Source organism: Antechinus flavipes, chromosome 6, assembly GCF_016432865.1.
Source record: "Antechinus flavipes isolate AdamAnt ecotype Samford, QLD, Australia chromosome 6, AdamAnt_v2, whole genome shotgun sequence".
NCBI classification, from domain to species: domain Eukaryota; kingdom Metazoa; phylum Chordata; class Mammalia; order Dasyuromorphia; family Dasyuridae; genus Antechinus; species Antechinus flavipes.
In genome coordinates this window covers 194,137,337-194,165,022 of record NC_067403.1, presented here as the reverse complement: position 1 = coordinate 194,165,022, position 27,686 = coordinate 194,137,337, and the positions used below count along the sequence as shown (strand labels likewise).

The 27,686-nt window shown below is 37.7% G+C and overlaps 1 protein-coding gene across 4 annotated transcripts in view; it reads left to right on the top strand.

The window, feature by feature from the left end:
• The window catches only part of SH3BP2 (SH3 domain binding protein 2), a 109,909-nt gene that overhangs the window by 65,063 nt on the left and 17,160 nt on the right, over positions 1 to 27,686 (top strand). For 2 of the 4 annotated variants that reach the window (XM_051966511.1, XM_051966512.1), the window contains 2 exons: positions 24,000 to 24,139; positions 26,680 to 26,782. In XM_051966511.1, the coding sequence (XP_051822471.1) occupies positions 24,004 to 24,139; positions 26,680 to 26,782 (239 nt within the window). In that variant the 5' untranslated portion in view covers positions 24,000 to 24,003. Of the gene's footprint in view, positions 1 to 6,912; positions 7,040 to 19,945; positions 20,365 to 23,999; positions 24,140 to 26,679; positions 26,783 to 27,686 lie in introns of those variants that run through there. The other 2 variants (XM_051966510.1, XM_051966508.1) reach the window with 2 other exon arrangements.

Sequence of the window (27,686 nt, the reverse complement as noted above, 5' to 3'; positions counted from 1 at the left end):
ATATAAGTTTAAATATTTTAATTGAAATTATATGATTTTGGAAAAGAGCTTCCCCTCCCTGAGCTTCATTCAGTTCCCTCCTTTGTAAAAGAACAAAACTAGAATGGATGATTTCTAAGCCCCCTCCCATTCTAAGGTTCTGTGGTAGAGTCCTTTCCAATGTTCTTTTTTTCTACAAAACTAAACTGAATTTCATTTGATTCCTATCCTATCTTGGAATTGGGATTATAGGGCAATAAAATTGACCTGGAGCTACCTAATAATCCAAGATGACGTTTTGCTTTTTTTTCCCCTAAGATTCTCTCTGATGCTTTTAAAAAGTTTTTGTCATAAAAGGAAGTGAGATTTTTTGTTTCATCTCTGCCTCATTTTTACCTCCATTTTGGAAAGTTTTTGGAGGATGATTGATTCATCCCAACATCTTGCACAAACATCTTAACTTCCCTTTTTCCTTGGGAAAATACCTTATTTTCATTATTTTTAAATAAAGTTTTTATTGACTTATTTGAATACTATAAATACTTCCTTAGGATTTGTCTAGCTCTCTTCCCCATCCCACCCCCATTTAACTTCTTTCACACATAGATATACGAAATGCTGAAAAAACAATTAAACAAAACTAGTTCATAGAATGATTATCACTACATGTGACACCTAGATCTTTCATAATTTACTAGATTTATTAATAAAAAATATTAACAGAACAACAGAAAATAATGGTGTGTATTTTTTTATAATAATAACTTTATTTTTCAAAATACATGCAAAGATGATAGTTTTCAAAATTCATCTTTGCAAAACTTTATGTTCCAAATTTTTCTCCCTCCCTCCTCATATCTCCCCTCCCCTAGATAGTAAATAATCCAGTATAAGTTAAACATGTGTAATTCTTTTAAACACATTTTCACATTTTTCATGTTGCTCAAGAAAAATCATTACAAAAAGAGAAAAAATGAGAAAGAAAAACAAAGTCAACAAACAACAGAACAACAAAGGTGAAAATATTATGTTGTGATCTGCATTTAGTCAACATAGTCCTCTCTCTGGATTATAGATGGCATTTTTCCATCTCAAGTCTTTTGGAATTGTCTTGGATCCCCGTATTTCTGAGAAGAGCTAAATCAACCTGCTCATCACATCTTATTAAATAACAATATTCCATAACATTCATATACCATTCCCCAACTGATGATCATCCACTCGGTTTCTAGTTCCTTGCCGTTACAAAAAGAACTGCTACAAACATTTTTGCCCATGTGGGGGTTCTTTCCTTTTTTTTTTTTTTTTTTTTTTTTTTTTTTTTGGCTGAGGCAATTGGGGTTAAGTGACTTGCCGAGGGTCACATAGCTAGGAAGTATTAAGTGTCTGAGATCAGATTTGAACTCAGGTCCTTCTTAATTTCAGGGCTGGTACTGTATACACTGTGCCACCTAGCTACTCCTCTTTCCCCTTTTTTATGATCTTTTTGGGATACAGAAAAGGTGTGCATTTTAGCTTTAATCCTCTATACCAACATTATTTGTTATCTTTGCCCTAAGTTATGTTGTCTTTTTCTATTGTTCTTGTTTACTTGTGAGTTTTACTGTGTATTGCTCTTCTTCACATGAATTTTCCTTTATTTCTCTGAATTTTTCACATGTTCTATCACAGTCACAAACCATAAAATGTTCAGCCATTTCCCAGTTGTTAGGCATTTTTTTTCTTAAGTAAATTTTTGATTTGGGGTTTTTTGTTTGTTTTTGGGGGGGTAATTACAAATAATGCTGCTAAGTGTATGTATCCTGTGTATAGCTAATTACATACATGTAATCTCCCTCTCTAGAATGTAAAACTCCTTGAAGGCAGAGACTTTTTTCTTTCTATTTGTATCTCCAACACTTAGCAGTTCAATGACTACCACATGAAAAGTACTTAATAAATACTTATTGACTGAATGGTAGGTTTCCAACTTGTCATTAACATGTTTGGAGTATACCAGTAAATGATTTCTGGGTCAAATGTTATGAACAATTTAGAGCTCTTCTTGTAGACTTCATTTTCCATAGTAGTTGGACCACTAACTGTTATTTAGCAGACCTATGTCTCTACAGCCGCTCCAACATTTTAAAAATAACCTTTAACTAACCTCATAGTATCAATTAACATTGACAAAGCAGTTTAAGGTTTGCAAAACATGTTATCTCATGATAGAAGCAGACAGGATGAGATTTTAATTGGGATTTTTAAAAAGCCAAAGATGTCCATAGTCACAGTTGAGGAAAAAGATCATTCCAGGGATAGTGAATAGCCGACAAAAATATCCAGACCCTAGAAATGGAGTATCTTGTTTGTGGCTAATGTCACTGAATCAAAGAGCATGTGTTGAAAAGTAAGGTGTAAGAAGATTGGAAAGGTAGGAGTAGACTAAATTATGAAGGGCTTTGAATGCCCACAGAATATTTTGTATTTGATGCTAGAGTTAATAGGTTTAGTTGAGGAAAGGAATGCTTTAGGAAAATCACTTTGGTGGCTTTGAATGGAGAATGAATTGGAGTGAAGAGATACTTGAGGCAGACAAACCCACCAATATGCTGTTGCAATTAGGTGATAGCTAGTATCAAAGGAAAAAAGGGGGTAAAATCTAGCAGACATCTAGGGGAGGGAGTGGAGAGAGGGAAGAGAAAAGTTGGAACAGAAGTAAGTGCAAGGGAGTGTTGTAAAAAAAAATTACCCGTGTTTATGTTCTGTCAATAAAAAGCTACAATTTAAAAAAAAAAAAATTTGAAGAACAGACCTGAAATCAACAAGCCTTGGTAATAAATTAGACAGGAATCAGAAAGGGATAATGGGAAGTGGAGCATAACACCTCGTCTACAAATAGAAGGTACTGTTAGGTGTTGCCTTTTTAGTAACAGGAAAAATAGGAGGTCGGAGAGGATGGTTTCATGGAGAAAAATAATAATTTCACTTTTGAACATGTTGAATTTAAGATGTCTATGAATATATAGATTAAGAAGTCTAAAAGACAGTTGTAGATGCGTCAACCCAGTTCATCTTTAATATTAGAGATAGGATTTGAACTTCCTGATTCTAAGACTCTCTCTTTGCATTATGTCCTATTGCCACTCCTAGCAGTCATTGCTGAAGTGGAAGTGAGCTCTATGGGACTGTGGTCACTTGATATTTTTACTTTTCATAACTTACTGTGGCCAACCTACAGGTGTTGAGCTTTTTTTTTTTTTTAATACTTAGCTAGTTCATGGAAAGCAGATACTATGAGCTTTTAGAGCATAATATCTGCCAGTCTAAACTTTTTTCCCACTAGCATAGTCTTTCGGAGTTGAAGATCCCCTATTTACTATAGTTAGCTATTAAAATAGCATTTTATGGATATAATAAAAACGTGCATAATGGACACTGTGCATAAGCATTTTTATTTTTAATTGCTGATTGATATGCTTTTTTAAAGCATACGAATCTTTTTTTTAGTTTAAAGAAGTTTTGTCTTCGGCAATGTTGATTCCTTTCTCTTTCCCCACTCCCAAATCTATTTCCATCATTCATTATCTAGACTTTTAAAATGACAGATACAGATTTTTAGTATTCTTTATCTTTTAGTGTTGATTTTTATAATATATTCTAATTTATTTGTATTATGATTAGATAATATTATATAATATTCTTGCATTTCCACATATTAAATTTTAGCTTAAAAGTAATAATTTTAACTTCAAAGCATATTGTTTTTCTTGGGATATAAGTGTATTGATGAGTTGTAGTTGTTTTTTGGATTTTTTGCCTTTTTTGTGTACCCAAGGCTTAGCCCAATGCCTGGCAGCTAGTAAGTATTCAATAAATGCTTTTTAATTGATTCTGTTTTCAAATAATACAGTCCTATTTTCAGGGCATGAACATCACGAATAAAGGACAGAACTAAAATTTCAACTCAGGTCCTCTGAATCCAGATTTAGGATTCTTTCCCACTGCATTAGAATTGCCTGATCCAGTCTATTGTAGAAAATTTTCTTTACTTGAGTTATTAGGTATTTCATTTTTTTTCTTTTTCAGAAACTAGTGTTTATATTTTTTGCTTTATCTCCTAAATCTGATATTTTCCTTCAGGTATTCATTAGTTACTTTTGATAGGTTCTATTTTTCCTGAGTTGATTCTTCAATTTTATTTTTTTGTTCTTATGATTTTTGATTTTGTAGATCATTATTTGCTGCTCCCACAGCTATTTTTATGTCTTTGACCACATTTTACAGTTGTTTCACTTCATGTTGAGGCTTTTTTTTTTTTAAACTGTGATACTGTCCTCTAATTTCTTTAATAGATTTATTATTGAATTCACTACTCCATTAAGATTTCTGCCTTATCCATTGATACTTCAACTTGGATTTCTGGAAGAATTTTACCCTTTATTTGGTTGCTAGGTTATTGGGCTTTTTGTTAATTATGTTGTGTTTTGTTTTATTTTATTTTATTTTACTATTCATTTTTAATTTTAATTTTAATTTGATACTCATTTTTCTGCTCATTGTGGGAGCACTAAGAGAAACCTGGTAGCTAAGTGTATAATGTAATATTTGTAATGAAAGCACAGTCTAGAGGCTGAGTGATTGATTAGCTCAAGTATAAAGAGGGACAAGATAACTTTCTTCAAATATCTACTTGAATGAGCTTCAGGTGAAAGTAGGAAGATTTATTCTGTTCAACTTAGTATGGCAGAGAAATCCCCAACACTTAAGAGTTGGGAAAGCTGTATTTACATCCCCATTCTGCAAGTACCTTGGGGAGCATCATTTAACCTGTCTGAGACTTAGTATCTACATAAAAATGGGAATGACAGTATTTACACTTTCTACATTACAGGATTGGTATAAAGAAAGTACTTGATAACCCTTTGAGTGCAATAGAACTGTGAGTGAGGGGTAGTTAGATGGTATAGTGGATAGAATACTGGTCCTGGAGTCAGAAGAAGGATACTTAACTGTGTGATTCTGGGCAGGACAGTTAACCTCAATACTCCCCTACCCTGTACCCCCCACACCTCCCAAAAAAGGAACATGAGTGATTGTTACCCAGGAGCAATGAGTGTAATTTTTAAGAAGGAAAATTTTGGCTAATATTTATAGAACATTCCTAACAATCAAAGATGTCAGAGAAACTAGCTGCCTTATTAGGGACTGACCTTTTTGTTACTAAAAGTGTTCAAGCAGGCTTGTCAAGGGCATTGTAGAGAGATTCTTGTACTCTAAAGGAACTGTCCATTTCCATGATTTTATTCTAATCAAGTTGGCTCTCCTGAACAAACTCTAGTAGAACTCTTAAAAATGTTTTATTATTGTTAGTCAACAAGCATCCATTAAGTAGCATTCTGCCAAGCACTAGAAGTAGAAAGGCAAGAAACATGGAGCTCATGATCTAATAGGGAAATGACATGTAAACAACCATGCATAAAAAAAAAACATACACTGGGTAAAGTGGAGGTAATCAGTGAAAGGGAAGGATGACACCAAGTGTGAATGGAAATGATTTTTTTTTCTCAATAGAATTTTTTTTACCAAATACATGTAAAGATAGTTTTCAACATTTATTTTTGTAAGACTTTGTGTTCCAAATTTTTTCCCTCCCCCTTTATTATCCCCTTTCCCAAAACAGCAATCGATTTGATATAGGTTGAATTTGTACAATACTTTTAACATATTTCCATCTTTGTCGTGTTGTACAAGAAAAATCAGATCAAAAGAGGGAAAAAAAAGTGAGAACAAAAAAGTGAACAAACAAAAGTGAAAATACTATGCTTTAGTCTCCATATTCTCTCTCTCTCTCTCTCTCTCTCTCTCTTTCCTTCTTCCTTTCCCTCTTTCTCCCTCCCCATCTCCCTCTTACTCCCCACCTCTCTTTCCCTGCCTCTCTCCCTTTCTCCTTTCCTCTTCCTCCCCCTTCTCTCCCTTCCTCCCTTTCTTTTTCCCCATGTTCCATGGGAAAAATTTCTTGTAGAAGATGGGATCTTATCCGGAGCTTGATAGAAACTAGGAAAGCTAAGAGATAGGGATGAGCAAAGAGAGAATTCCAGACAGAGTACAATTTGTTTGAGGACCAGCAAAGATGCTGATGTCATTAGATTGAAGAAGTTAGGAGAGAGGAGGATGGTGTGAGAAGAATGGAAAGTAGGAGATAGATTATGAAGTATTTTGAATGCCTTGTTGATGGGTATTAGCTTATGAAATTGTTGAAGGAAGATAATACAGGGATTACATAGATAAATGGACAGGCACATTTTTTTTTTCCTGTACAGTGGTTTGGTGGTGGTGGTGGTAGGAAAACCACTTAAAGCTTTACTGTTTGGGAACTAGGAAGGAGTGACTGTCCATCTCTGCATAGGGCTAGCCAATTTACCCTTCCCATACACTTTGGGAATCAGTGAATATGGCAAGGCTAGCTGGTTGATATTTAAACAATATGAGAATGGGAAACATTTGGTTGTAACTTTGACCACAAGTGTTTCCAACCATGATTTTATCATTAAATTTCTCATAAAGCTTTATATAATCTCTCTTTCCTCTTAGCCTTTTCCCTCTGACCCTGGCTCCCCTTTTTATTCCCTATTCCCCCACTGAAATAAGTGTCAAAAGCTGTTTGGATTCTTTCACTTAACTAGAAATGAGCTGCCAGCAGTCTCTCAAGTTTCAGGTTCCTTGCATGGCCTGAGAGAAGCCAGGAAATGTGGGGATTTTCGAGAGGCTGTCCAGTGGCCCTCCCCGCCCCCTTTCCCCTTTACCCCTTGAGCAACAGGAAGTCTGACAGAAAGTAAAGGAAACTAGTCACTGCTCAACAGCTCAATTTGATCAAAACCTAGCTGGGGGAGCCTTTGAGGGGAAGCAGAACAGAGCCTGCGTGGCATGTGGGCCTGACAAGTCCATGGCAGAAGCAGGAATGCTGTCATGTGTCTCTTCTCCCAGACTGTGAGAGATTGATGGAGACATCGGTCCAAAGAAAATACTCATTTGGTGCAACTTACAACAGGAAAACCATGTGTAGAATAAATACTTTCAGGTTAGTATCTTGGGAACAAGATCTTTTTCTGCTTTTTTCCTTTCTCCTTCTATCTCTTGTAATAGCATTTGCTTTAAGATGTATCTTTATAGTGAAAGGACTCATAGAATTTCGATTTGGAAGGAAGTCTAGAAATTGCCTCATCCAAACTCCACGTTTTAAAAACCAGGACATTGGAGGCCAAGAAGACTGACTTGTTCAAGTTCTCACAAGTTGAACAAAGCATAGCACAGTTGGGAAATCAGAAATCCAGGGCTCTTATCCCACCCTAATTGGATTTTACAATGGTGATGAGCATGGTGAGATGATGAGCAACTTTTATTTCATAGTACTTTGAATTTTATCAAGTATTCTCTTCCCTGTGAACTTGTGAGATAAGTAGTGTGTTACCATGACCAACTGAGGCTTAGAGAGATGAGATTACTAACCTCCACATTCTGATGGTTAGTGAGGGCCAAAATCAGTTTGGGGGTTAAAAAAGATCTCAGTTATTCTAGTCCAACCCTTATCTGAGTAGTAACTCTTTTCAATGGCATCCCCAACAATGAATAATCATCTACTGTTCACTTGAAGATTTCCAGTGATGAAAAAACTTACTACTTCCTGAAACAGAGATAGAATTAATTATTAGGAATTTGAAATGGGATTATAGAATATTTGAGTGGTAAGAAAACTTAGCAATGACTTCATCCAACTCTTTTATTTCCCAAATAAGGAAACTGAACCCCAAAGAGAAGAAGAAACTTGTACAAAGTTCCTCTGGAATACAGCTGTGTCCCAGTTTCTGTGAATAATGAATCCCATGAAGGGGTTCCATTATTTGATTTTGCACTAGATATTTCCATTGGGATGGAACCGATTACCAGATTGTACATATAATTATATTTCAATAGTGTGAAATATAATTACATGTAAAACATGGAAAGTATAATTATATGAAAATATGGTATTTGATTCTAGCCCAATAGGAATATCCGGTTCTAATTCAAATAATAGAACTATTTCATAAAGGTTCATTATCTAAAATAATTAGGACCAAATTGTACTGTTTGAAGAATAAGGCTGTAGATTCAGACATGCTGGAGACATTGTAGTGTAGTCCAAATTCAATTCTTTATTTACTAAATACTTACAGTAGACAATAAATCGTATTTAGCATTGGGAATAAAAAGGTGAAATAATATAATTTCTTCCCTTAATCTGCTTAATAGTCTAATAAAAATAAAATTAAGCATGAAATCAGGAGCCTCGAATTCAAACTTTAGTATCACCCTTTATTAACTATGGGATCTTAGGAAAGTCAGTTGATTTCTGAGCCCTTCTGTCTATAAATTGGATGTAGTAACCCTGTCTGGTGTAGTAACATTCTAATGAGTTAATAAAATGTGTTTTAATGGTAAAGTGCCAGATACAACTTAAAACGTCAAGAAAACTTTGGGGATGTTCATAATAAGTGTTAGGGTATCATTCAATGGACTGTGTGTACATTTCTCACTATATAGGACCCAAGCTTGAAAAATACTATGTTTCTATCATGGTCAGTGTGTCTTTGGACCAAAGACAATTATTTCAATGAGTAATTGCCTTGGTTATCTATTGCTGTAGAACCTGTGCTGTTTTGCTCTTCTTACAAACCTGTACAAATCCAAGAGATTTAAGACCCACTGGTTTAACTTTCAGCTTTGAATTTGAATTAATGTCACTTACCCCAATTAGTATTCAACACTTCTTAAATGAAAACTCAGTCATTCCTGATTCATTGCTGTGCACGGCACACAAAAAAGTGTGTGTGTGTGTGTGTGTGTGTGTTTGTGTGTTTTACTTGGTCACTCACCCTCAAAGAATATACAAACAGGCAAGGTAAAACAAGCTTTCTAATTATTCTTTTACTTTTATTTACTAGATTTCTTGCAATGTTGAGACATAAATATAATAGAAGAATTGCATATGTTTAACATATTGGACTACTTGCCATCTAGGGGAAGAGGTGAGGGGAAAGAAAAGAAAAAAATTCTGAAAACAAGGTTTTACAAATGTGAATGCTGAAAATTATCTGTGCATATGTTTTAAAAATAAAAGCTTTAATTTTTAAAAGTTAATAAAAAAAAGAGAAACATAGAATGTCAGGGTTTCAAGATACCTTAGAACAAAACTTCTTTTTTTTTAATATTTTATTTTATTTAATAATAACTTTATATTGACAGAATCCATGCCAGGGTAATTTTTTTTACAACATTATCCCTTGCACTCGTTTCTGTTCCGATTTTTCCCCTCCCTCCCTCCACCCCCTCCCCTAGATGGCAAGCAGTCCTATATATGTTAGATATGTTGCAGTATTTCCTAGATATAATATATGTTTGCAGAACCAAACAGTTCTCTTGTTGCACAGGGAAAATTGGATTCAGAAGGTAAAAATAACCCGAGAAGAAAAACAAAAATGCAGATAGTTCACATTCGTTTCCCAGTGTTCTTTCTTTGGGTGTAGCTGTTTCTATCCATCCTTTATCAATTGAAACTCAGTTAGGTCTCTTTGTCAAAGAAATCCAATTCCATCAGAATACATCCTCATACAATATCGTTGTCGAAGTGTATAATGATCTCCTGGTTCTGCTCATTTCACTTAGAATCAGTTCATGTAAGTCTCGCCAAGCCTCTCTAGAACAAAACTTCTTAAACTGTACTTTGCGACCCTCATAAAAATATGGGAGTCACAAAACTATAGTTTGTTATCAGTAAATGTTTTATTTGTATACCAATTTTATATACTTATATACCTGGGGTTGTGTAAAAATTTATCAGGTAAAAAGGGTCATGACTGAAAAAAAGTGTAAGATACCCTACCTTAGAACATAGAATGTCAGTCAAAGCTAGAAGGGAACATAGAATATGGAATGGGACTTTAGAGCATGGGATTTCAGAGTTAGAATAATATATAGAACATAATATCAGAGCTAATTCCTAAAGATCATTTTACAGATGAGGAAAGAGACTCAGAGAGACAGAAGAGCTGGTTTTCATTTTTATAAGTGTATCCCCTTATGCACAAATAACTTATTATGGTGGCTCTTCCTTGAAAAAAAGTACCTTTTACCATAATTTTTAGAAGAGCAGGTGGCACACCTGCAAGTTGAGCTGTAGACAGAATATCACATTGGGAGTCAGAGGAAGAGGTTCAGATCACACCTCTTCTCACCACTTACTTGGGCAAATTATTCTCTAAGTTTCCTTTTCCTTGGTGGTTAAATGGGATGGGAGAATTGAATTAGATGATTGTTAAAGAACCTCCCATCTCTAAGTCTGAAATCATGAACTGAAATCTCACTTAGCAACCAAAGTATGTTTCCTTTACAGTGTAAACCACTCTCAAAAGGGTCTCTTGTCAGGTAGGAAAGTGGTGGAAATGACTGTTCCTTCACATCTAGATTCTATGGAAAATACCCCTGGACTTTTGGCAGTTAAAACCAAGTCGTCTTCAGGTTAGTAGGAATTTTATAGAGCCCTAGAGTTTTCCTCCTTCAGCCTACCTAGCTACCATAATCCAAGTCAACTGTGAGAGGGCAGGTCTCTCTAGTCATGGCAATTCCCATCTCTATAGGGGTCTGAGATTACTAGGGTATTTTCTCTACAACTGCCATTTCAGTTCGCTAGCATCAACACTATCTCCATTTTAAGAATGAGAAACTGAGACTCTGAACCCTGGTCTTCTGATTCCTAATCCATCGGTGCCCACCATATCTTCTGCCTAATGGGCTGCCTTCATGTTTGAAGGGCTCTCCTGAGCAGTGCTTTTATTGACTTCCTCAACACGGGATTGGAGCATGTCAGCTTTAATGTTTTTAGAGCCAAATCTGGAGTCAAGGACAGTCATACAAAGTCTTGATATAAGCTCTTTCATTTCATTTTGGGAGGAATATTACCTAAAACGGAGCACTCTGTTGAGAGTCTTTGTAGGAGGCACAGGTGGGTCACAGGGATAAGTTAGATGGAAGGAACAAAAGAAGGACTCAACCTCAATTTGGATTGGTCTAGGTACCCTTTACCATAAGATCCCAGAAGTTTTCCAATTGAGAAAAATAGTATAAATATGAGCTCAGATTTACGTAATAATTTCAAGTTCACATATATGGAAAGGGAAAGAGCCATATTTGGAATTGTTGGTTTGGTCAGGGGAAAGTAGCATAGAATCACTTCCCAAGAATACTTCCCTTCTTAAAATTTTATAACCTACCTTAACTTGATATGTCTTTTTTTTTTAATTTTCACTTTTTATTCTGATATTAAATACCAAATAAAATGAGCACTTCTCAGTAAAAAGCAGAACAGGAAAAAAGGACTTCATCTCACATATAACTTGTTTCTATCTCCAGCTATGCAATACATTAAACATGTTATTTATTAAGCTCTCCTTTCTTCCCGGATTATTTATACCTTCTGAATCCAATTCTCCCTACGCAACAAGAGAACTGTTCGATTCTGCAAACATATATTGTATCTAGGATATACTGCAACATATCCAACATATAAAGGATTGCTTGCCATCTAGGGGAGGGGGTGGAGGGAGGGAGGGGAAAAAAAAATCGGAACAGAAATGAGTGTCAATATAATGTAATTATTAAATAAAAAATTAAAAAAAAAAAAAAAGGAAATGAGGGGAGAGTGAAAGAAGGAAGGCAGATTAAGGAGGGAATGGTCAGAAGAAAAACACTTTTGAGGAGGAATCAGGTGAAAAAAGAGAGAAAATAGAATCAATAGGGGGAAAGTAGGGAGGGAAATATAGTTAGCAATAGTAATTGTGGGAAAAAATTGAAGCAAGTTTCTCTGATAAAGGACTTATTTCTTAACATAGAAAACTGAGTCAAATTATAAAAACAAAAGAGACACCCCCCCATTGATAAACAATCAAAAGATATGAACAGTTTTTAAATAAGTAATCCAGACTTTTTATAGTAATAATAAAAATTCACTAACTCACAATTTGGAAAAATGCAAATTAAAACAATTCTGAGATAACCATTAGGTTGGCTAGTAGGACAGAAAAGGAAAATGACAAATATTGGAAGTACGTGAGAAAAATGAGACATTAATGAATATTTGGTGGAGTTGTGAAATGATTCAACTGTTATGTAGAACAATTTGGAGCCATGCTCAAAGGGCTATAAAACCATGCATACCCATGCATATCTAGCAATACCACTCACAGATCTGTATCCCCAAAGAGATAAACAAACAAACAAAAAGAAAAAGAACATATATGTACAAAAATATTTATAAGATCTCTTTTCTGGGACAAAGAATTGGAAATTGGGAGGATACCCATAAGTTGGGGAATACTAAACAAATTGTGGAATGTGGTATGATGGAATATTACTGTGGTATAAGAAAGGATGAATAGAGAACTCTCAGAAAAAAACCTGGAATCACTTTCTTAAGCTGATGCAAAGTGAAATGTATTGTCTACAAAATAATAGGAACAATGTAAGATGATCAGCTACGAATGAGTTAGCCATTCTCAGGTATAGAATGATCCTAGACGATTCTGAAGGATTATGATGAAAAATGTTATCTCCCAAGAAAGAACTGGTGGTATCTAAATACAGATTGAAGCATACTTTATTATATTCTTTATTTTCTTAAGGTTTTTTTTTTGTGTGTGTGTATGTTTTCTTTTACAACATGACTAAGATGGAATTGTTTCATATGATTGCAAATATATGACCTATACCAAATTGCTTGCTTTCTTAATGGCAGAGGGAAGGAGAAGGGATAGAGAATTTGGAACCAAAGTTTTAAAGAGAAATGTTGAAAAGTATTTTGCATATAACTAAGGAAAAATAAAATATTAAATAAATATTAAGCTCTCCTGTCTAGTTGGATTTCCTGCTGACTTTTCTCCATGTATTTCTCAGTTAATAAGTGCTCTCTGTATCTCTAATTCTTTACCACTTCAAAAAGAGATGCTATAAATATTTTTGTATGTGCAGGTCCTTTTCCGCTTTCTTTGATCTTTTTATTATAAGCCTAGTGACAGTATCATTGAGTCAGAGGATTTGCAGTTTAGTGACTATGGGGGAGAAGAAAATTGACTGGCTCAAGTTCTTCTAGTCCCAAATCCAATGTCTTTACCTTAACCATGATGCTATCTCCCTGCCCCCAGAGTGACAAGGAAGGAATATCCTATGGTTTTGTAGGTGGCAATAATCTCTATGCATCTCTAAGGTTTTTTCTGGGGCTAAAAAACAGATGTGACCAAAGCAGGGGGGATATGAAGCTACCACCTGAACTCTTTAGAAAGCCATAGTCATTCTCTCCTCTTCAACCCCCAGTAAAACCAGATCTTCCCCAACTTCTCACTCACGAAAATGCTGGTTTCCTCACCCCAGCTGAAGTTTGGTAAGGGGAGGGGCTCCTACTGTGGCTTCCCCTTCAGTGAAGACCAGAGATCTTCTACCTTCTCATGGTGCAACTGAGCTGAAAAGTCTGTGGTCAACTGTGGTATGGCATTTCCCACAGAGTTGCAGAAAACTTTTTGTCCAGCTGACCTACACAGTTCCTCCCAACCCTTCGCTTCAGTTTCGCATGTATGTTCATGCACATTTGCAAATATGCACACATTCATTCATATATACATTCACATACACATATGTTCATTCAGTATTTCACAAAGTTTCCATCAATTCCGTGAAAGATCTTCCTCCTTGAATCTCTTGAATTCATGAGTCCAAGGATAGTTAAAATTTATAATAGTCTAAATTGCTTTTTCAGGTAAACTTTCCTGTCCTGGAAATCCACCTGCCAAGTTATTGCTAAAGATTTTCATATAAATAGATAGACAGATTGATTGATAGATATATGTCCTTATATTGAAAGTCCACTACAGAATCAATGAAGTCCTTTCACATGCATTATTTCCCCGTTTTTCCTCTCATAGCACTCTGATGAAGTAGGTAAAGTAAATGAACTTCCACACTTCAATTGCCTCCTCTTTAAAAAGATATTAGGGGCTGGGATGTATCCTATAACTTCTAAGATGTCTTAGAGGTTGTGATCTTTTGAGCCCCACTTTACAGTTGAGGAAAATGGGACCCAGGACCGAGCTTGTATATAAGCTTCCTCCCCACCCCCATCTTGGCTAGTGCCTTATTGTATCCATTCTCTCTATGTATTTAGTATATCTTCACATTATAGTTATATGGGTTCCTGTTCTCTCTCCTTGGCAAAGCTGTAAGTTAGCTCCTTGAAGACAGCCCCTAGCCACGGCATCCTGGCATTCTGGGCTCCCCTTTGTGTGCTCATCCCTTGGAATGGTTTCTTTTTATTTGCAGGCTGTTTCTTATTCCCTTACTAGATAGCAAGTTTTAGAAAGACAAGGCCTGAATCTTTTCCAAATTCTGTGACTCTCCTAGCGTCTAGCACGTAAAAAACCCTAATAAAGAATTAATTATTCCGTACTTCCTACTCCAGAAAGTCTTCCCTGAATACTCTTGTCCCCACTTTTTCTATCCCTCTTCCCAGAATTCCCACTAATTAGGGATGAATTATCATCAGAGATGCATGTACCAGTACCCAAGGACTCCATTAAGACTGTTTTAGAATTGGGCAGCCTGCTTGAGAAGGAAGAGTAGCTGTGACTCAATGGATTGCACATGAGAACTTTATTTTAAAGTCCTCTCAGCAAGCTTGGTGTGTGTTCATATGGTATCTTTTCCTGTTCACCTATTTAGAAGTGAGAGTAAGTCTATGGATCTTTAAGGTTTTTTTTTGCTTCTTAAAAACAGATGTGATAAAGGCAAGGAGAAATAGGAATCTGGCACCTTAACTTTAGAAAGTAAGAGTAATTCTGCCCTTCTCTATCCCTAATGGAACTGGACTTTCCCCAACTTCCCTCTGAGGCAAATTGGAGGGGTGGAGGAATAGGAACTCTTTGAGTTTAGATCTTGCCTCTAGCATTTACTGGGTATGATCTTTGGCAAATCATTTAACCCCTCACAATCTCAGTTTCCATTTGATAAAATAAATATTATAAGGATTACGATATTTCTGACCTCACAGGTTTATTAGGAGGATCACTTAAGATAAAAATCTCATTTGGGGTAGATGGTCACATCATGGTTGATGGATACATTTTATTTTTGGTGGTGATGGGCTTTAACCACTGTATCCCTCCTCTAACTCGTCATTTACATAGGTATGAAAATAATCCTTAAATCTCTTCATAGATATAACCAATTACTGCTGTGCTGCTACTGCTACCATCTTCCCTACAATTGAGCATTCAAAAGGCATCAGTTAAATAATCATTAACATTGAATTGAATGCCAATCAGGACAAAGGGCGGAATCTTGTGGGGGGGGGGGGTTTCTTTTAAGTCTACCCAAAGTCAGACTTTGGCTTGAGAAGTTCCACTGACTTTGCCTACAAATACAAGATGATGAAGTTGTTGTGTTAAAAAACCTGAATTTCCATTGTGCTTTGTTTTTTCCCCTTATACTTTGCAATACTGAATGTTTGGGGCGTGCTTCATGCTACTTCCCCCTTTTTCCCCCATCAGACCAATGCACCAAGAAATTTATAGGAAATGACATCTCTGATGACATGCTAGCTCCTGCACAGGAACATGCTTAAAAGGACAGTTTCATTTTTGGGGGATGATGGACTTTTCTTCTCACCAATGTACCCCTTCTCAAGGCAATTTATATGGTTGCCAAAATTATTCTCCCAAGTCACTCCCTTGCACAGAGCCTCTCTGTCCTTTCCATTTGCTTGTAAAATAAAATATGAAACCCTAATCATGGTTTTAAAGGTTCCCCCCCATAATCTGGTTTCACTCAATTTTTCCAGCATCGTTCCTTTATTTCGTATGCACCTAGCCAAATTAGACTGCTACCTGTTTTCCAATCTTGACATTTCTTTTTTACCCTTCACAAAGTTTCCATTGACTCTGGCCCTAGATATGAGAGATCTTCCTCCTTGAGTCTCACGAATTCATGGGTCCAAAGATAGCTTAATTTATAATAGTCTAAGTTGCTTTTTCATGTAAATCTTCCTGTCCTGGAAATCCACCTGCCAAGTTATTGCTGAAGATTTTCATATAGATAGATAGACAGATCTATTTGTGCAGTCCATTCCCTTAGCTTGCAACTCATTCTTTCCTCATCTCTTCCTGTAGAAAACTATTTTTTCCTTTGAAGTCCCTCCATAAAATCTTTCCTCCACCATAAAAAAATTTTTAAGGAATTTTGTCTGGATCATCCTTTTTTCCCCAGGGATCATTCTCTACCTTAAATCATCTTCTGTACTGGTCGTTCTCCCTCTTTGAGGTCATTTCCCAATTTTGTATTCCCAAGTAGAACACCAGGCCTTGGACAATGGTAGGTACTTAGCAGTTTTCTGTTGAGTTGAATTGAGTCTTCTGATCACTTCCTTGGTGACAAATCCTGGCTTTTTTCAGAAAGAGGTTGCCTTTTATGAGAATCAGATTAGGAATAACAGCTGCTGCTGTTAGCTGCCACATGGAACTTGGACTGAGTTATCACCAGATGTGAATACCAGGGTCTCAAAGCCCCATTGAAGACTGTTCTAGAACTGGGAAGGCCGCCCAGGAAAGAAGGGCAGCTGTGGCTTGGTGGACTGCATGTGAAAACTTATTTTAGAGTCTTCTCAGCCAATAGGGAGAGTCAACCTTCACACAAAGCCAAATTGAGCTCTCTTATCTAGGTGAAGCCTTACAGTTAGACTTTCAACTCAGCCAGCTCTGTAATTTGATGGAGTTTGTGTGGCTAGGGAAGATGAGGAGTGGATTGGATGGGTAGGTCTAAATTTTCAGCTGAGTGGCAATAGCCTCCCACACGGCATCCTGATACTCTGTGATGGCCAATTAGAGACAAAGTGGAATTTGGGAAGGTCTGAATTAAATTAAAATTTCCAAATGCTGTTTTTTAACTGCCAGAATTGTTTTATGGAAATAGGAAGTTTCAACTTTATCTTATTCAGTATAGGCAGCACTATGCAAGTGTTTTGGAACTTCGTGATTAAGTACATAGAACTCTGAGTGGAGACAGGAAGTTCTTTGTCACTTATTTTAGTTTCCTCAGTTGTATCTACTTCTCAGGATAATGAGATAAGTTAACTGCTTAGCACAGGATGATGATGATAATAATGATCCTCATTTATTAAAGGGTGATAATACTACCTGTTCTGCTTCCTTCCAAGAGATGTAAAGAATCAGTGAGGTAAGAGAAATAGTAATAGCTAGCATTTATATGATATTTTGAGGTTTGCAATGAACTTTTCATATATTATATTATTGAATTCTCACAACCCTAATAATTAGGTACTATTATCCCCATTTTATAGGTAAGGAAATTGAGGGTAAAAGAGGTTGCCCTAAGTCACATAGCTTCAAAATATCCAAGACAGGATTTGAACTCAGGTCTTTCTGACTTCAAGTCCAATGTTCTACTTATTGGGCCACTTAATGGACTAAACTGTAAAGCAGAGTACACCACAGAATACAAATTCACCTTTCTATGGCACTTTAAAGTTTTTAAAGTATTTTCTGAACAACTTGGTGAAGCAAGTATTAGGATGTTACTTTCCTCATTTTACAAATATAGATTTTTCTTTCTTCTCCTTCTCCTCCTTCTTCTCTTCCTCCTTTTCCTCCTCCTCTTCCTTCTCCTCCTCCTCCTCCTCTCTATCACTGTCTCTCACACTTTCTCTCTCATTCTCTCTGTCTTTGTTTCTCCCTCCTCTGTCTGTCTCACATTTTTTCTTTCTCTTACACATTCTCTCTGTCTCTCACACATCTCTCAGTCTCTGCCTCAGCCCTGCCTTCCTTCCCCCCTTCCTCACCTTGACTAACTTCTTACTGTAATTTAGCATTTCCTCCATTTATGAATAGGACAGCTAGGTGGTGCAGTTAGAGCACCAGACCCAGAGTTAGGAAGACTCATCTTCCCGAGTCCAAATCTGGCCTCAGACTCTTAACGAGTTGTTTGATTCTGACAAGGTGACAAGTCATCTAACTCTCTTTGCCTCAATTTCTTCATCAGTAAAATTAAAATGATGTGGAGAAGGATATGACAAACCACTCCAAGAGCATCTTTGCCAAGCAAACATCATGTAGAGTCACAAAGAAACAGATAGGGCCAAATGACTGAACAATCAGTTGTGGATATAGGTAATAAACATCATTCTGAGACATCTCCAGGCCTCACCAGACCCCTGGTGTAGATAATCATTAAGCTCTTTCTCATCTCTACAGCCTTTGGCTGTAGTCAGCAAGCGATTATTAAGCACCTACTGTGTGCCCACCTTTACAATGCATGAACTGTGCTGAGCACTGAAGCTACAAAGACAAGCAAAAAACAGTGTCTTATTCTTAAGAAGTTCCCAGTCTAATTAGGGAGACAACATGGGAATTTTATAGGAACTAAATCATTCAAAAATATTAGGAGAGACTTTGTGCTGTAGTGGAAACTGCTGGTCCTGTGAGTCAAAGAGAAACTGTTTTAGTGCTAAGATTAGTCATTTATTGTGTAACAATGAAAAGCAATTTCTTCTTTGAGTCTCAGTTTTACCGTCTATAAAATGAAACAATTTGTCTTCTTTGAGCTCCAAAACTCCATTTTTACTTACTGCTGAATTTCATTTAGACTGTTACTATATACCAGGTAACCTTAAGGAAGTAGGCAGTCTCATAATGACAGAAGGCCACCTTGACTTTGGTGGTTATAAGGCATGGAGCTCCCCTACCCAAATCCTGTCACTTTCACTTTTTTAGAAGGGTTTTGGCAGAAGATAGTTTTATCTCCAGCTGTTTATCTCCAAGGTAGTTTTCTTGTATATCTCTTTGCCAGATCCATTCATCCCATTAGATGTTTATTTTTGAAGCACTTAATGTATTACAGGACTCTACCATATTCACACTAAATGGAATGTAGAGAAATATATTACCCTTTACTGTTGAGGAGGTCATAAGTCTAGTTAGAGATGCAGTGGTATGCAAAGTTAAATGAAAAAAACATTGCAGAATATGTTATTCTATGTTACATGGATTATATGAATAGTCAGACTTTAGAGAAAGGTATGTCAGTAGTTGTAGATTGAGAGATCGTCAGAGACAGCTTCCTGGAAGAAGATAGGACTTGAACTGAGCCTTGAAGGGTGTGTGGCTGAACTCAATCACGGACTGGATGTGTGATCTTGTACAGTTAACTGTCTGAGCTTCAGATTTCACCTCTACAAAATGAGGGGATTGAATCAAGCGACCTCTAAATTCCCTTCTAGACCTAACAATCTATGCTTCTGGATTTGGTTTGGTTTTTTAATCCCCTTATTTCATCTTTTTGTTTTTGTTTTCTTCAGCTCCTAGTATGGCATACAGTAGGCACTTAATATTTGTTGAATGGGTATTAATGAGTGTTATCCTTTCGATTTTAAGATGTTACTATTGGTGGATATGGGTATGTCTCAAAGAATCAGCAATGACAAAAGGCTCAGCCCGCCCCGAGTACCTGTGAGAACATGTTTAATTTGGCTTACAGCCGTAGCTGCTATTACTGAGGTCTGTCACTGTGTGTCTCAGGAGCCAAATGATACTTTGGCTCATAAATAGGGTCCACCCTGCCGCTCTGTTTATTCTTCCCCAGGTTGGGTCTGCGGTCTGCCACCTTTTCCCTGGCTTGTTTCGTGCTTTCTTTATCCCTTCTCCGCTGTCACCTCCTCTCAGCCCGCCACCCAGCACCGCAATGGACTCGGCTTCCTGTTTCTTCATCTATAATCTGGGAGGTGGGAGAGCTGGGGTGGGGGTGGGGGACTGAAGGCAAAACCCTGGTGGGGAGGCAGCTTCTGCAGAAAAGCCCTGCATCCCTTAGGGAAATAAGAGAGCAGATGTGGCCATGCACTTTGGGGGGCGAGGGGGGGCAGCACTGACAAGAATGGAAGAAGAGAGGAGGGAGGTAAGCGAGCCCGAAATGCTTACTTAAGAAAAGAAGCTCGTGGATGCCAGGAAACAGAGGAAGGAAGTCTCCCGTGAGAGGTGATTTGGGAAGAGCCGGCTGAGCACAGAATTGCTCCTGGGACGGCGAAGACGGCGTCGAGGAAAGGGAAGCAGGTGGAGAAATGGAGGGCTGGACTGTTAAGAGTCAGAAAGCCGTGGAGGCATTGAAGAGACTGTCAGGAATCGGGGCGAGCTTTGAAGCAGACCCCGAAGTCTGCAGGTGTAAGGAGAGGCTCAGAGGAGGGGTCTCCTCCAAAAAGCCGGCCGCGGAGGGCTGTGCAAGTTGCGTTCATGTCCGCGAGCGAAAGGACGGCGCCCGGGAACTGTGAGTTACTTGTCATGCAGGTCACACCTCCGGCTTTCCTCTCCTAAACAAAGGAGTGCAAATGCTCGGGTGCCCCTCCGTGTGCCGCGCGTGTCCGCGGCTGTGTCTGCCGAGAACTTCGTTGCGGGATGGGGGATGGGGGGCTAATCTATGTGGGGAATGAGAAGGGACTCTCGTTTGGGTTTTTAATCTCATCAGTGCGTGGGCTGAAACCCCAGCCTCTTGCCTTTGTGCCGCCACGTGTTTCATGAGCGCACGGAGTCGCCGAGAGGGCTCTATCTAATCAGCCCAGGCAGTCTCTCCTTTCCTTTCCGCGTCCTCGGGAGTCCGCCCCCTCACCGTGGGGCTGCCTGGCTTGGGCTGTGAACTGGGACCGAGCAGGGAATGAATGCCTCGCCTTTTCCTCCGGGGCGGATCGGGCTGGAAGGGGGCAAAGGGGTGTTTCCTTTTCATGTTTCATTATGAACCTTCTAAACCTAACCCAGCCCTTTGTGTCCCTGTGTGTGGTGTGTGTGTGACGGAGTCTCTTTGTTTTTTGTTTTTTTAAGAGGGATGTTACTTCTTTGCCCCCAGTCTCTCCATTCTGAATGGTTTGTTAATAGCAGCCAGTGGGGAGAAGAGCCCAGTACAACATTCACTAACCTTCGGAAATCAGAAGACTTAATCATCACTAGCTGTGTGAACGTGGGCGAATCACTTAACCCCTCCCAGCCTCATTGTCCTCCTGTCAAATGGGTAGAATAATGCCTTCACTTACCTGCCTCACAGTTATTTTGTAAGGGAACTACCACGACTATGCAAAATTTGAATTGTCATCACTATTATGATTTATTGGGGTGTTTTCATGCTGCTGAATCCTTTTGGGTCTTCTTTCACATGGGAAAGATGGCATTTGAGGCCAGTCCTGTACCACAGGGCTGTGGCTGAATGAGACAGGTGCTGATTAATTCTGCATGTCCTCTCCTCCCCCTTACCCAGAATAGTAAGTGCCAGGGAAGGAAAGAGGGGCCTTTTGTACCGCATAAAGCAGGGAAAGAGCCCTGCTCCTGCTGTGCCCTGAAGCTTACCCAAGATCAAAGCCTCCTATGATTCTCAGTTAAACAGCTGTAATCGACATGGCCGGCCATAGTGGGGAGTACTTTGCTGTGGCGGATCTTGAGTAGGGAGCAGAGAGGGGAGAAGAGGTGTCTGGTGCATTTCATCTCACCTACACCTCCTGCAGGTATCCTTCCTAGAAAGAACAGGCAGCATTCTCTTGCAGAATTGGGGTGGTTTTCTAAACTGGCCAGAAATCTTTTACTTGGTGCATATCTGATTTCTTCCCATCATATCCATATGCTGTTAGCTGGATGATAGATTATCATTTCAAAAAGCAAAAGTATCTTATATCCTCCCACTTTGCTGTCTGCTGCAAGCTTTTCTCCCTCAGACCTTATACTGTACTGTTATGCATTATTTTTATGTGTGACTTACCATCCTGCTAGATTCTGTGTGGACAAAAATCTCAGTATGTTCCTAAAATGTTAATCTCCCCAGGAACTAGCATACAGTAGGTCTTGATATTTGGTGATGAAAAATAAATGAACATTAGACTTGAAGACAAAAGATTTGGCTTTGAGTGCTTGCCACTAACAAAGGGTATAACTGTAGGCATATCCTTTTACCTCTGAGCCTCAGTTTCCACATCTGTTTATCTCTCCAAGGGCTGCAACACAGCAGGTCTTGATATTCATTATGGGAAATGAATTCATTGAACTTGGAGTCAAATGATTTAACATTGAGCATTTGCTACTAACATGTACTAAATGTAATCATGTCCCTTTATTTCTGAGCCTCAGTTTCCACATCTATTTATCTCTCCAAGGGCTGCAACGAAGCAGGTCTTGATATTTAATTATGGGAAATGAATTCATTAAACTTGGAGTCAAATGATTTAGCATTGAGCGTTTGCTACTTACATGTACTAAATGTAAGCATGTCCCTTTATCTCTGAACCTCAGTTTCCACATCTGTTTATCTCTTCAAGGGATAGCTCGCTATAGGTCTTGATATGTGGTGATGGGAAATGAATAAGCATTAGATTTGGAGTCAAAATATTTAGCTTTAAGCATTTGCTACTCATAGATTGTGTAATTGTAGCCTTTTCCTCTGAGCCTCAGTTCCCACATCTGTAAAAAAGGATGATAGCATAATAGATTTAGAACTAAGGGTATTTCATCCAACCCTTATGCTTTAAAGATAAAGAAGTTGAGGTCCAGAAGTCAAAGTATTTGAAAGGATCCATTAAAGTTTCAGAAACCACTATTGCTTTTAGTTAGAATTTGAGCTCCTTGGGATCAGGGACCCATTCTTATATTTCTTTTTATCCTCATCTCTTAGCAAGATGCTTGGCACATAGGAGGTAATTCATAAATGCTTGTTGATTGAATTACCCAATGTCAGTGGGTAATTAATGGCAGTCAGAATTTGAACATGGGTCTTCTATTTCCAAATACAACACTATTTTCAATGTGCCTTGCTGCTTACTTATCTCCCTGTGTTGCTATAAAGAGCGTTGTAAAACATTATATATATGCTATTATAGGATCATAGACTTTATAACTGAAAAGGTTAGGTTTCATCCCTTATGCAACTAGATGGCCCTGGAGTCACCAGGATCTGAATCCAAATCCAGCCTCACACACTTTAACATTTTCTAGCTGTGTGACCCTGGGCAAGTCATAATGCCAATTGCCTTGCCAAAAAAAAAAAAAAAAGTTTAGTCTTTGATTGAATGAATCAAGACAGGTGATTTAAGATTCTCTAAGACTATAAAACGCAGAGCAGATGCCTGCATAAGGAGTTCCCTTTACCAATAAAATTACTGGTCTGACATGTCCCAATCCCTGTCCCCCCCAAACCCTGACATAGTCCAAAATGCTGATAGAAGAAGAAATCAAAAGAGAAGTGATTTGTCTCAGGCAGGACTGCTTAAATGTTTTCCATTTGCGACCCCTTTTCTCCCAAGAAAATTTTTACATGACTTTGGATGACTTTGTATATATCTATATACAAATCAAACAAATTCAAATCAAATAAGTCATAATTTTGTGACCCTATCTGGGGTCACAACCCATGGCTTAAGACACTTTGGAAAGTACTCAGGTGGCTAGAGTTTGTGCCAGGTCATTTGTCTCTGACCAGCTTAAGTGGTCATTAGTGTTTCCTCTTAGCCACTAGTGTTAAAGGGACCCTTATGCATTAAGCAAACCAAGAAAATAAGGAGTAAGGCAAAAAGCTGGCTTTTTCATATTTTGTTGAATTAGGATAGATGTAGAAGATAGGGGGAATAAAAGTATTTTGATGTCAATACTATTAAACTTTAGATTGGTCATGTTCTTCTGGCTCATATGTACTTAAGAGTTTAAATATCTGAATATCCAAAAAATCATTCCCAAAACAAGCCATTAAAAAAAATTCCCTGGGGATTTTCTGAAAAGCTGCCACATTACATACTTCCTGGAATCTTTGAGACATTGCTGTATCTTATTTGCTATTTCCAGAAGTACATTCAATGTTTTCCCCCCTCTCCTTGTTTTTTCCTCAAAGTAATTGTCCAAGTCCAAATCTAGCTTATCTTTCCCCATTATTTTCAGCTTGATGGCTTCGGAGGAGCAGCATTGGCCCGTGCCAATGAAGGCCATTGGAGCTCAGAATCTCTTGACAATGCCTGGGGGAGTGGTCAAGTCCGGATACCTTCACAAAAAAGGTGGCACCCAGCTGCAATTGCTAAAATGTAAGTCCTTTCAGCTATTTTAATTTTGTGTCTCCTGAAGCCCCTACCCATCTAATCACCCACCATTTCCCACAGTGAGCTTTGGTACCAGCAGAATAGTGTAGATATTCAGGGAGCCAACAAGGCACAGCCAAGAGATCGTAGGACTGAGAGATGGGAGACTTTTGAGTTGTAGCTTGGACTCAACCACGCTTGTTAAGCTGTGAGATGTTAGGAGCTCACTCATCTCTATCTCAAATCCCTCATCTTAAAATGTAGGTCCTAATGCCCATTCTCTTCCCTCAGGAAGGTTGTTAAGAGAGTTAAATGAGAATATGTTTTCCCTAATATGGAAAATATATTTTAAATGTATAACCTATATTAGATTGCTTGCTGTCTTGAGGATAAGGGAGAAAAGGGAGGGAGAAAAAAAAATTGGATCTCAAATTTTTTTTTTCCATCAGAAGTTTAGAAATTTAGAAAGTAACCAAAGCAAATTAAATATCAGAGTAAAGATTATGCCCAGTTTTATCTCCATATTTCCACATATGTGTAAATAAGTCAATAAAAACAAATAAGTATAAAAAGGAATAAATATTAAATCAGACTTTTAAGATTTAAGAAAATCAGTCAAATCAACAGTCAACAAACAGAAAACCCCAAAACAACAACTATATTTTGTGTTGCCTTCCAGGTCTTTATGGAATTTTGCTACCTTTGGCTTAACCTTTCTCTCCCCTTTTATTAATATGGTTGTCTACATTCTTCTAATTCACCCAGTCCCTTTATGACCAGCATGGCCACTCAAGGGCCCTTCTCCCTCTACACATCTCAGTCTGATCACAAGGTACTTGAGGTCATCAAAGAGACTTCTTCCTTTTCATAGATAGATCATTACCTCCTTTACAGCCGTGGGAAACAGGCTACCTTTCTTAAGGAAATCAGCCAACGGCTCCTGTCTCTAGTCTTTGTCCTGTTACTACCTAAATCAAAGGAGAGAAGACTTTATTGGGCTAGTCAGAGAGAGGGAAGCAAGACATCATTTCCCATCTGATAGATTTCAGATTAGTAAAAGGCTGTATACTGGTATATTTTTAGAATACTTTCTGAATATTAAAGAAGTTTTATTTCTTTTCTCTTTTTCTCATTTTTTTTTACTTTTGAATTTTTCCTGGGCAGCATGATGATTATGGAAATATATTTAGAAGATTCGCATATATTTAATCTGTATCAGATTGCTTTCTGTTTTGGGAAGGGGGAAAAAAGAGAGAGGAAGAAAAATTTGGAACACAAGGTTTTGCAAAGGTGAATGTTGAAAATTATCCTTACATAAATTGGAAAAATAAAATACTATAAAATCAGGACAAATATTAGAGAAATTCTTAATAAAAAGAAGTTTGCTTCCATACTTGGTATATTTAGAGCTGGAAAGAAACTGAGAGGAGTATTCAGAGTTTTCAATCTACCGAAGAGGGGCCAAAGCCAAAGAAGTGGGATTTGAACTCAGCTTGTGTCCTTCCATTAATGCTCCACATTGGTGCAGAAGAAAGGCTTCATTTTCAAAAGTTGTACCAGCTAAATAGTTTTGAGGACAGTCCAGTGCTAAAGTGTGGTTGGCATTTGAGGTCAAGTGCAGACTCATAACCAAAGGGTTGCTGCATCCTTGAGGCAGCTGTTGGGGGACAGTGCATAATGTTGCACTTAGATTCAGAAAGACCCCTTAACTAGTTGTATGACCTTAATGAAGTCACAAACTCAGCCTCAATTTCTTCATTGGCAAAAATGAGAATACTAAGAATTTTAAAATAAGAGAGAGGATAATAATAGCACCTTCTCACAGGGTTGTTGTGAGAATCAAATGAGATTGTGTATGTAAAGTGCTTTTTAAACTTTAAAGTGCTTTATAAGTGCTAGCTATTATTATTATTATCATCATCCTCTGCAGAAACAGGACTAGGAATGGTACATGATAGGAAGCTGTTTGGAATGGTCTGCACCAAGAACATGTATGTGACCAATGGTATTTTTGTTCTGTGGAACTTCATAGATAAAACTTGATTTATATTTATCAATTGATTTGTGACCCTCACTCCTTATACTTATTAGCTACTAAATGTGAACAAGCAAGTCGATCTCTCTGAGTCTCAGTTTCCTTATCTGTAAAATGAGGGAATAATATATTAGTACAACTTCAAGGGTATTGTTGTTGTTATTATTGTTTTTCAAAAGATCATCTGCTTTATTTTTGTTTTTAATGGTATTTTATTTTTTCAAATACATATAAAGGTAGTTTTCAACATTCATTTATGTAAGACCTTGAATTCCAAATTTTTCTCCCTCCCCTCCCCTAGACAGCAAGCAATCTGATATAGGTTAAATATGTACAATCCCAGGGTAGTTTTAAAGAGCAGATGAGCTATCCCAGGAAAAGTATTTTGTGGGCCTGAAGTCATAGAAATGTCAGGTGGAGACAAAAAGCAAAAGGTGTTTTGGGAAAATCATACTTTTTTGTTTAATCAGCAAGACATATTAAAATAACCTTTTCCTTCCTCTGTCTCTAGGGCCATTGCGGTTTGTGATTATCCACAAGAGATGTATTTATTACTTTAAGAGTAGCACATCAGCATCTCCCCAAGGGGCCTTCTCCCTGAGTGGCTATAATCGGTGAGTTGACTTGGTTACCTGTGATAAGAAGACATTCTTGGCCCATCCCCTGTTTTCTTTGGAATCTGACAAGATTATCCATTACTTCTTCTCACTGAGTTGTTTCCAAGTTACTTTTAGCACTTATATTGGCCCATGTAACACCTTTCTGGAAATCGGAATCCTCAGCCCAGTGAGAGTGAGTATGGGAAAAGGATTATTGTCCCTAAATTAAAGATAGAATAACTGCCTAATGCTAATGAGGGAATCGATGGCTCAGCCAAGGCTAGAGATGACAGTCATCAGTGTTCCAGAATGTACTCTTGTCCTGAAGTATTTTGAAACATTAATATGCTATATAAATATCAGTTATTTGTTATTATTATCATTATCATTTTTGCTGTTTTACTAGAATTCAGTTTAAGTGACTTGCCTAGGGTTGCATTATTTATAAATGTCAGAGCTTTACTGTGTAACATTCATTTAATAAGTATATTCCAAGCACCTAGAGGGCAGGTCCTGGAGGATATGTAGGGAATAGAATGATGTGAACTGAAAACATCCTTTGCTCCATAGAAAGGTAAGGGAGAAAGAACAGATAAGACAGGGATAGAGATATTTAAAATAGAGAGCAAGGTATGATAAATACAGAGGTAAGAAGAGTCAGACATAATACAAAAATACACAGCCCTTTAATTGATTTGTGAAAGGACTGACCACATTTATAGCTCTCAAAGTCATAACACCAGTCACTCTTTATTTGGCTTTTTCATTTCTTCTAAATAACCCCACATCCTGGATGGTTGACAAACTAATTTGAGAAAGTTAGTTGAGTCGTTTGAACTTGTGAAGTGCTCAGATCTGCCTCCAGGTAGCTGAGCCCAGTGAGGGAGACCACACTGACCATCTCCCTTCCCAGGCTTCA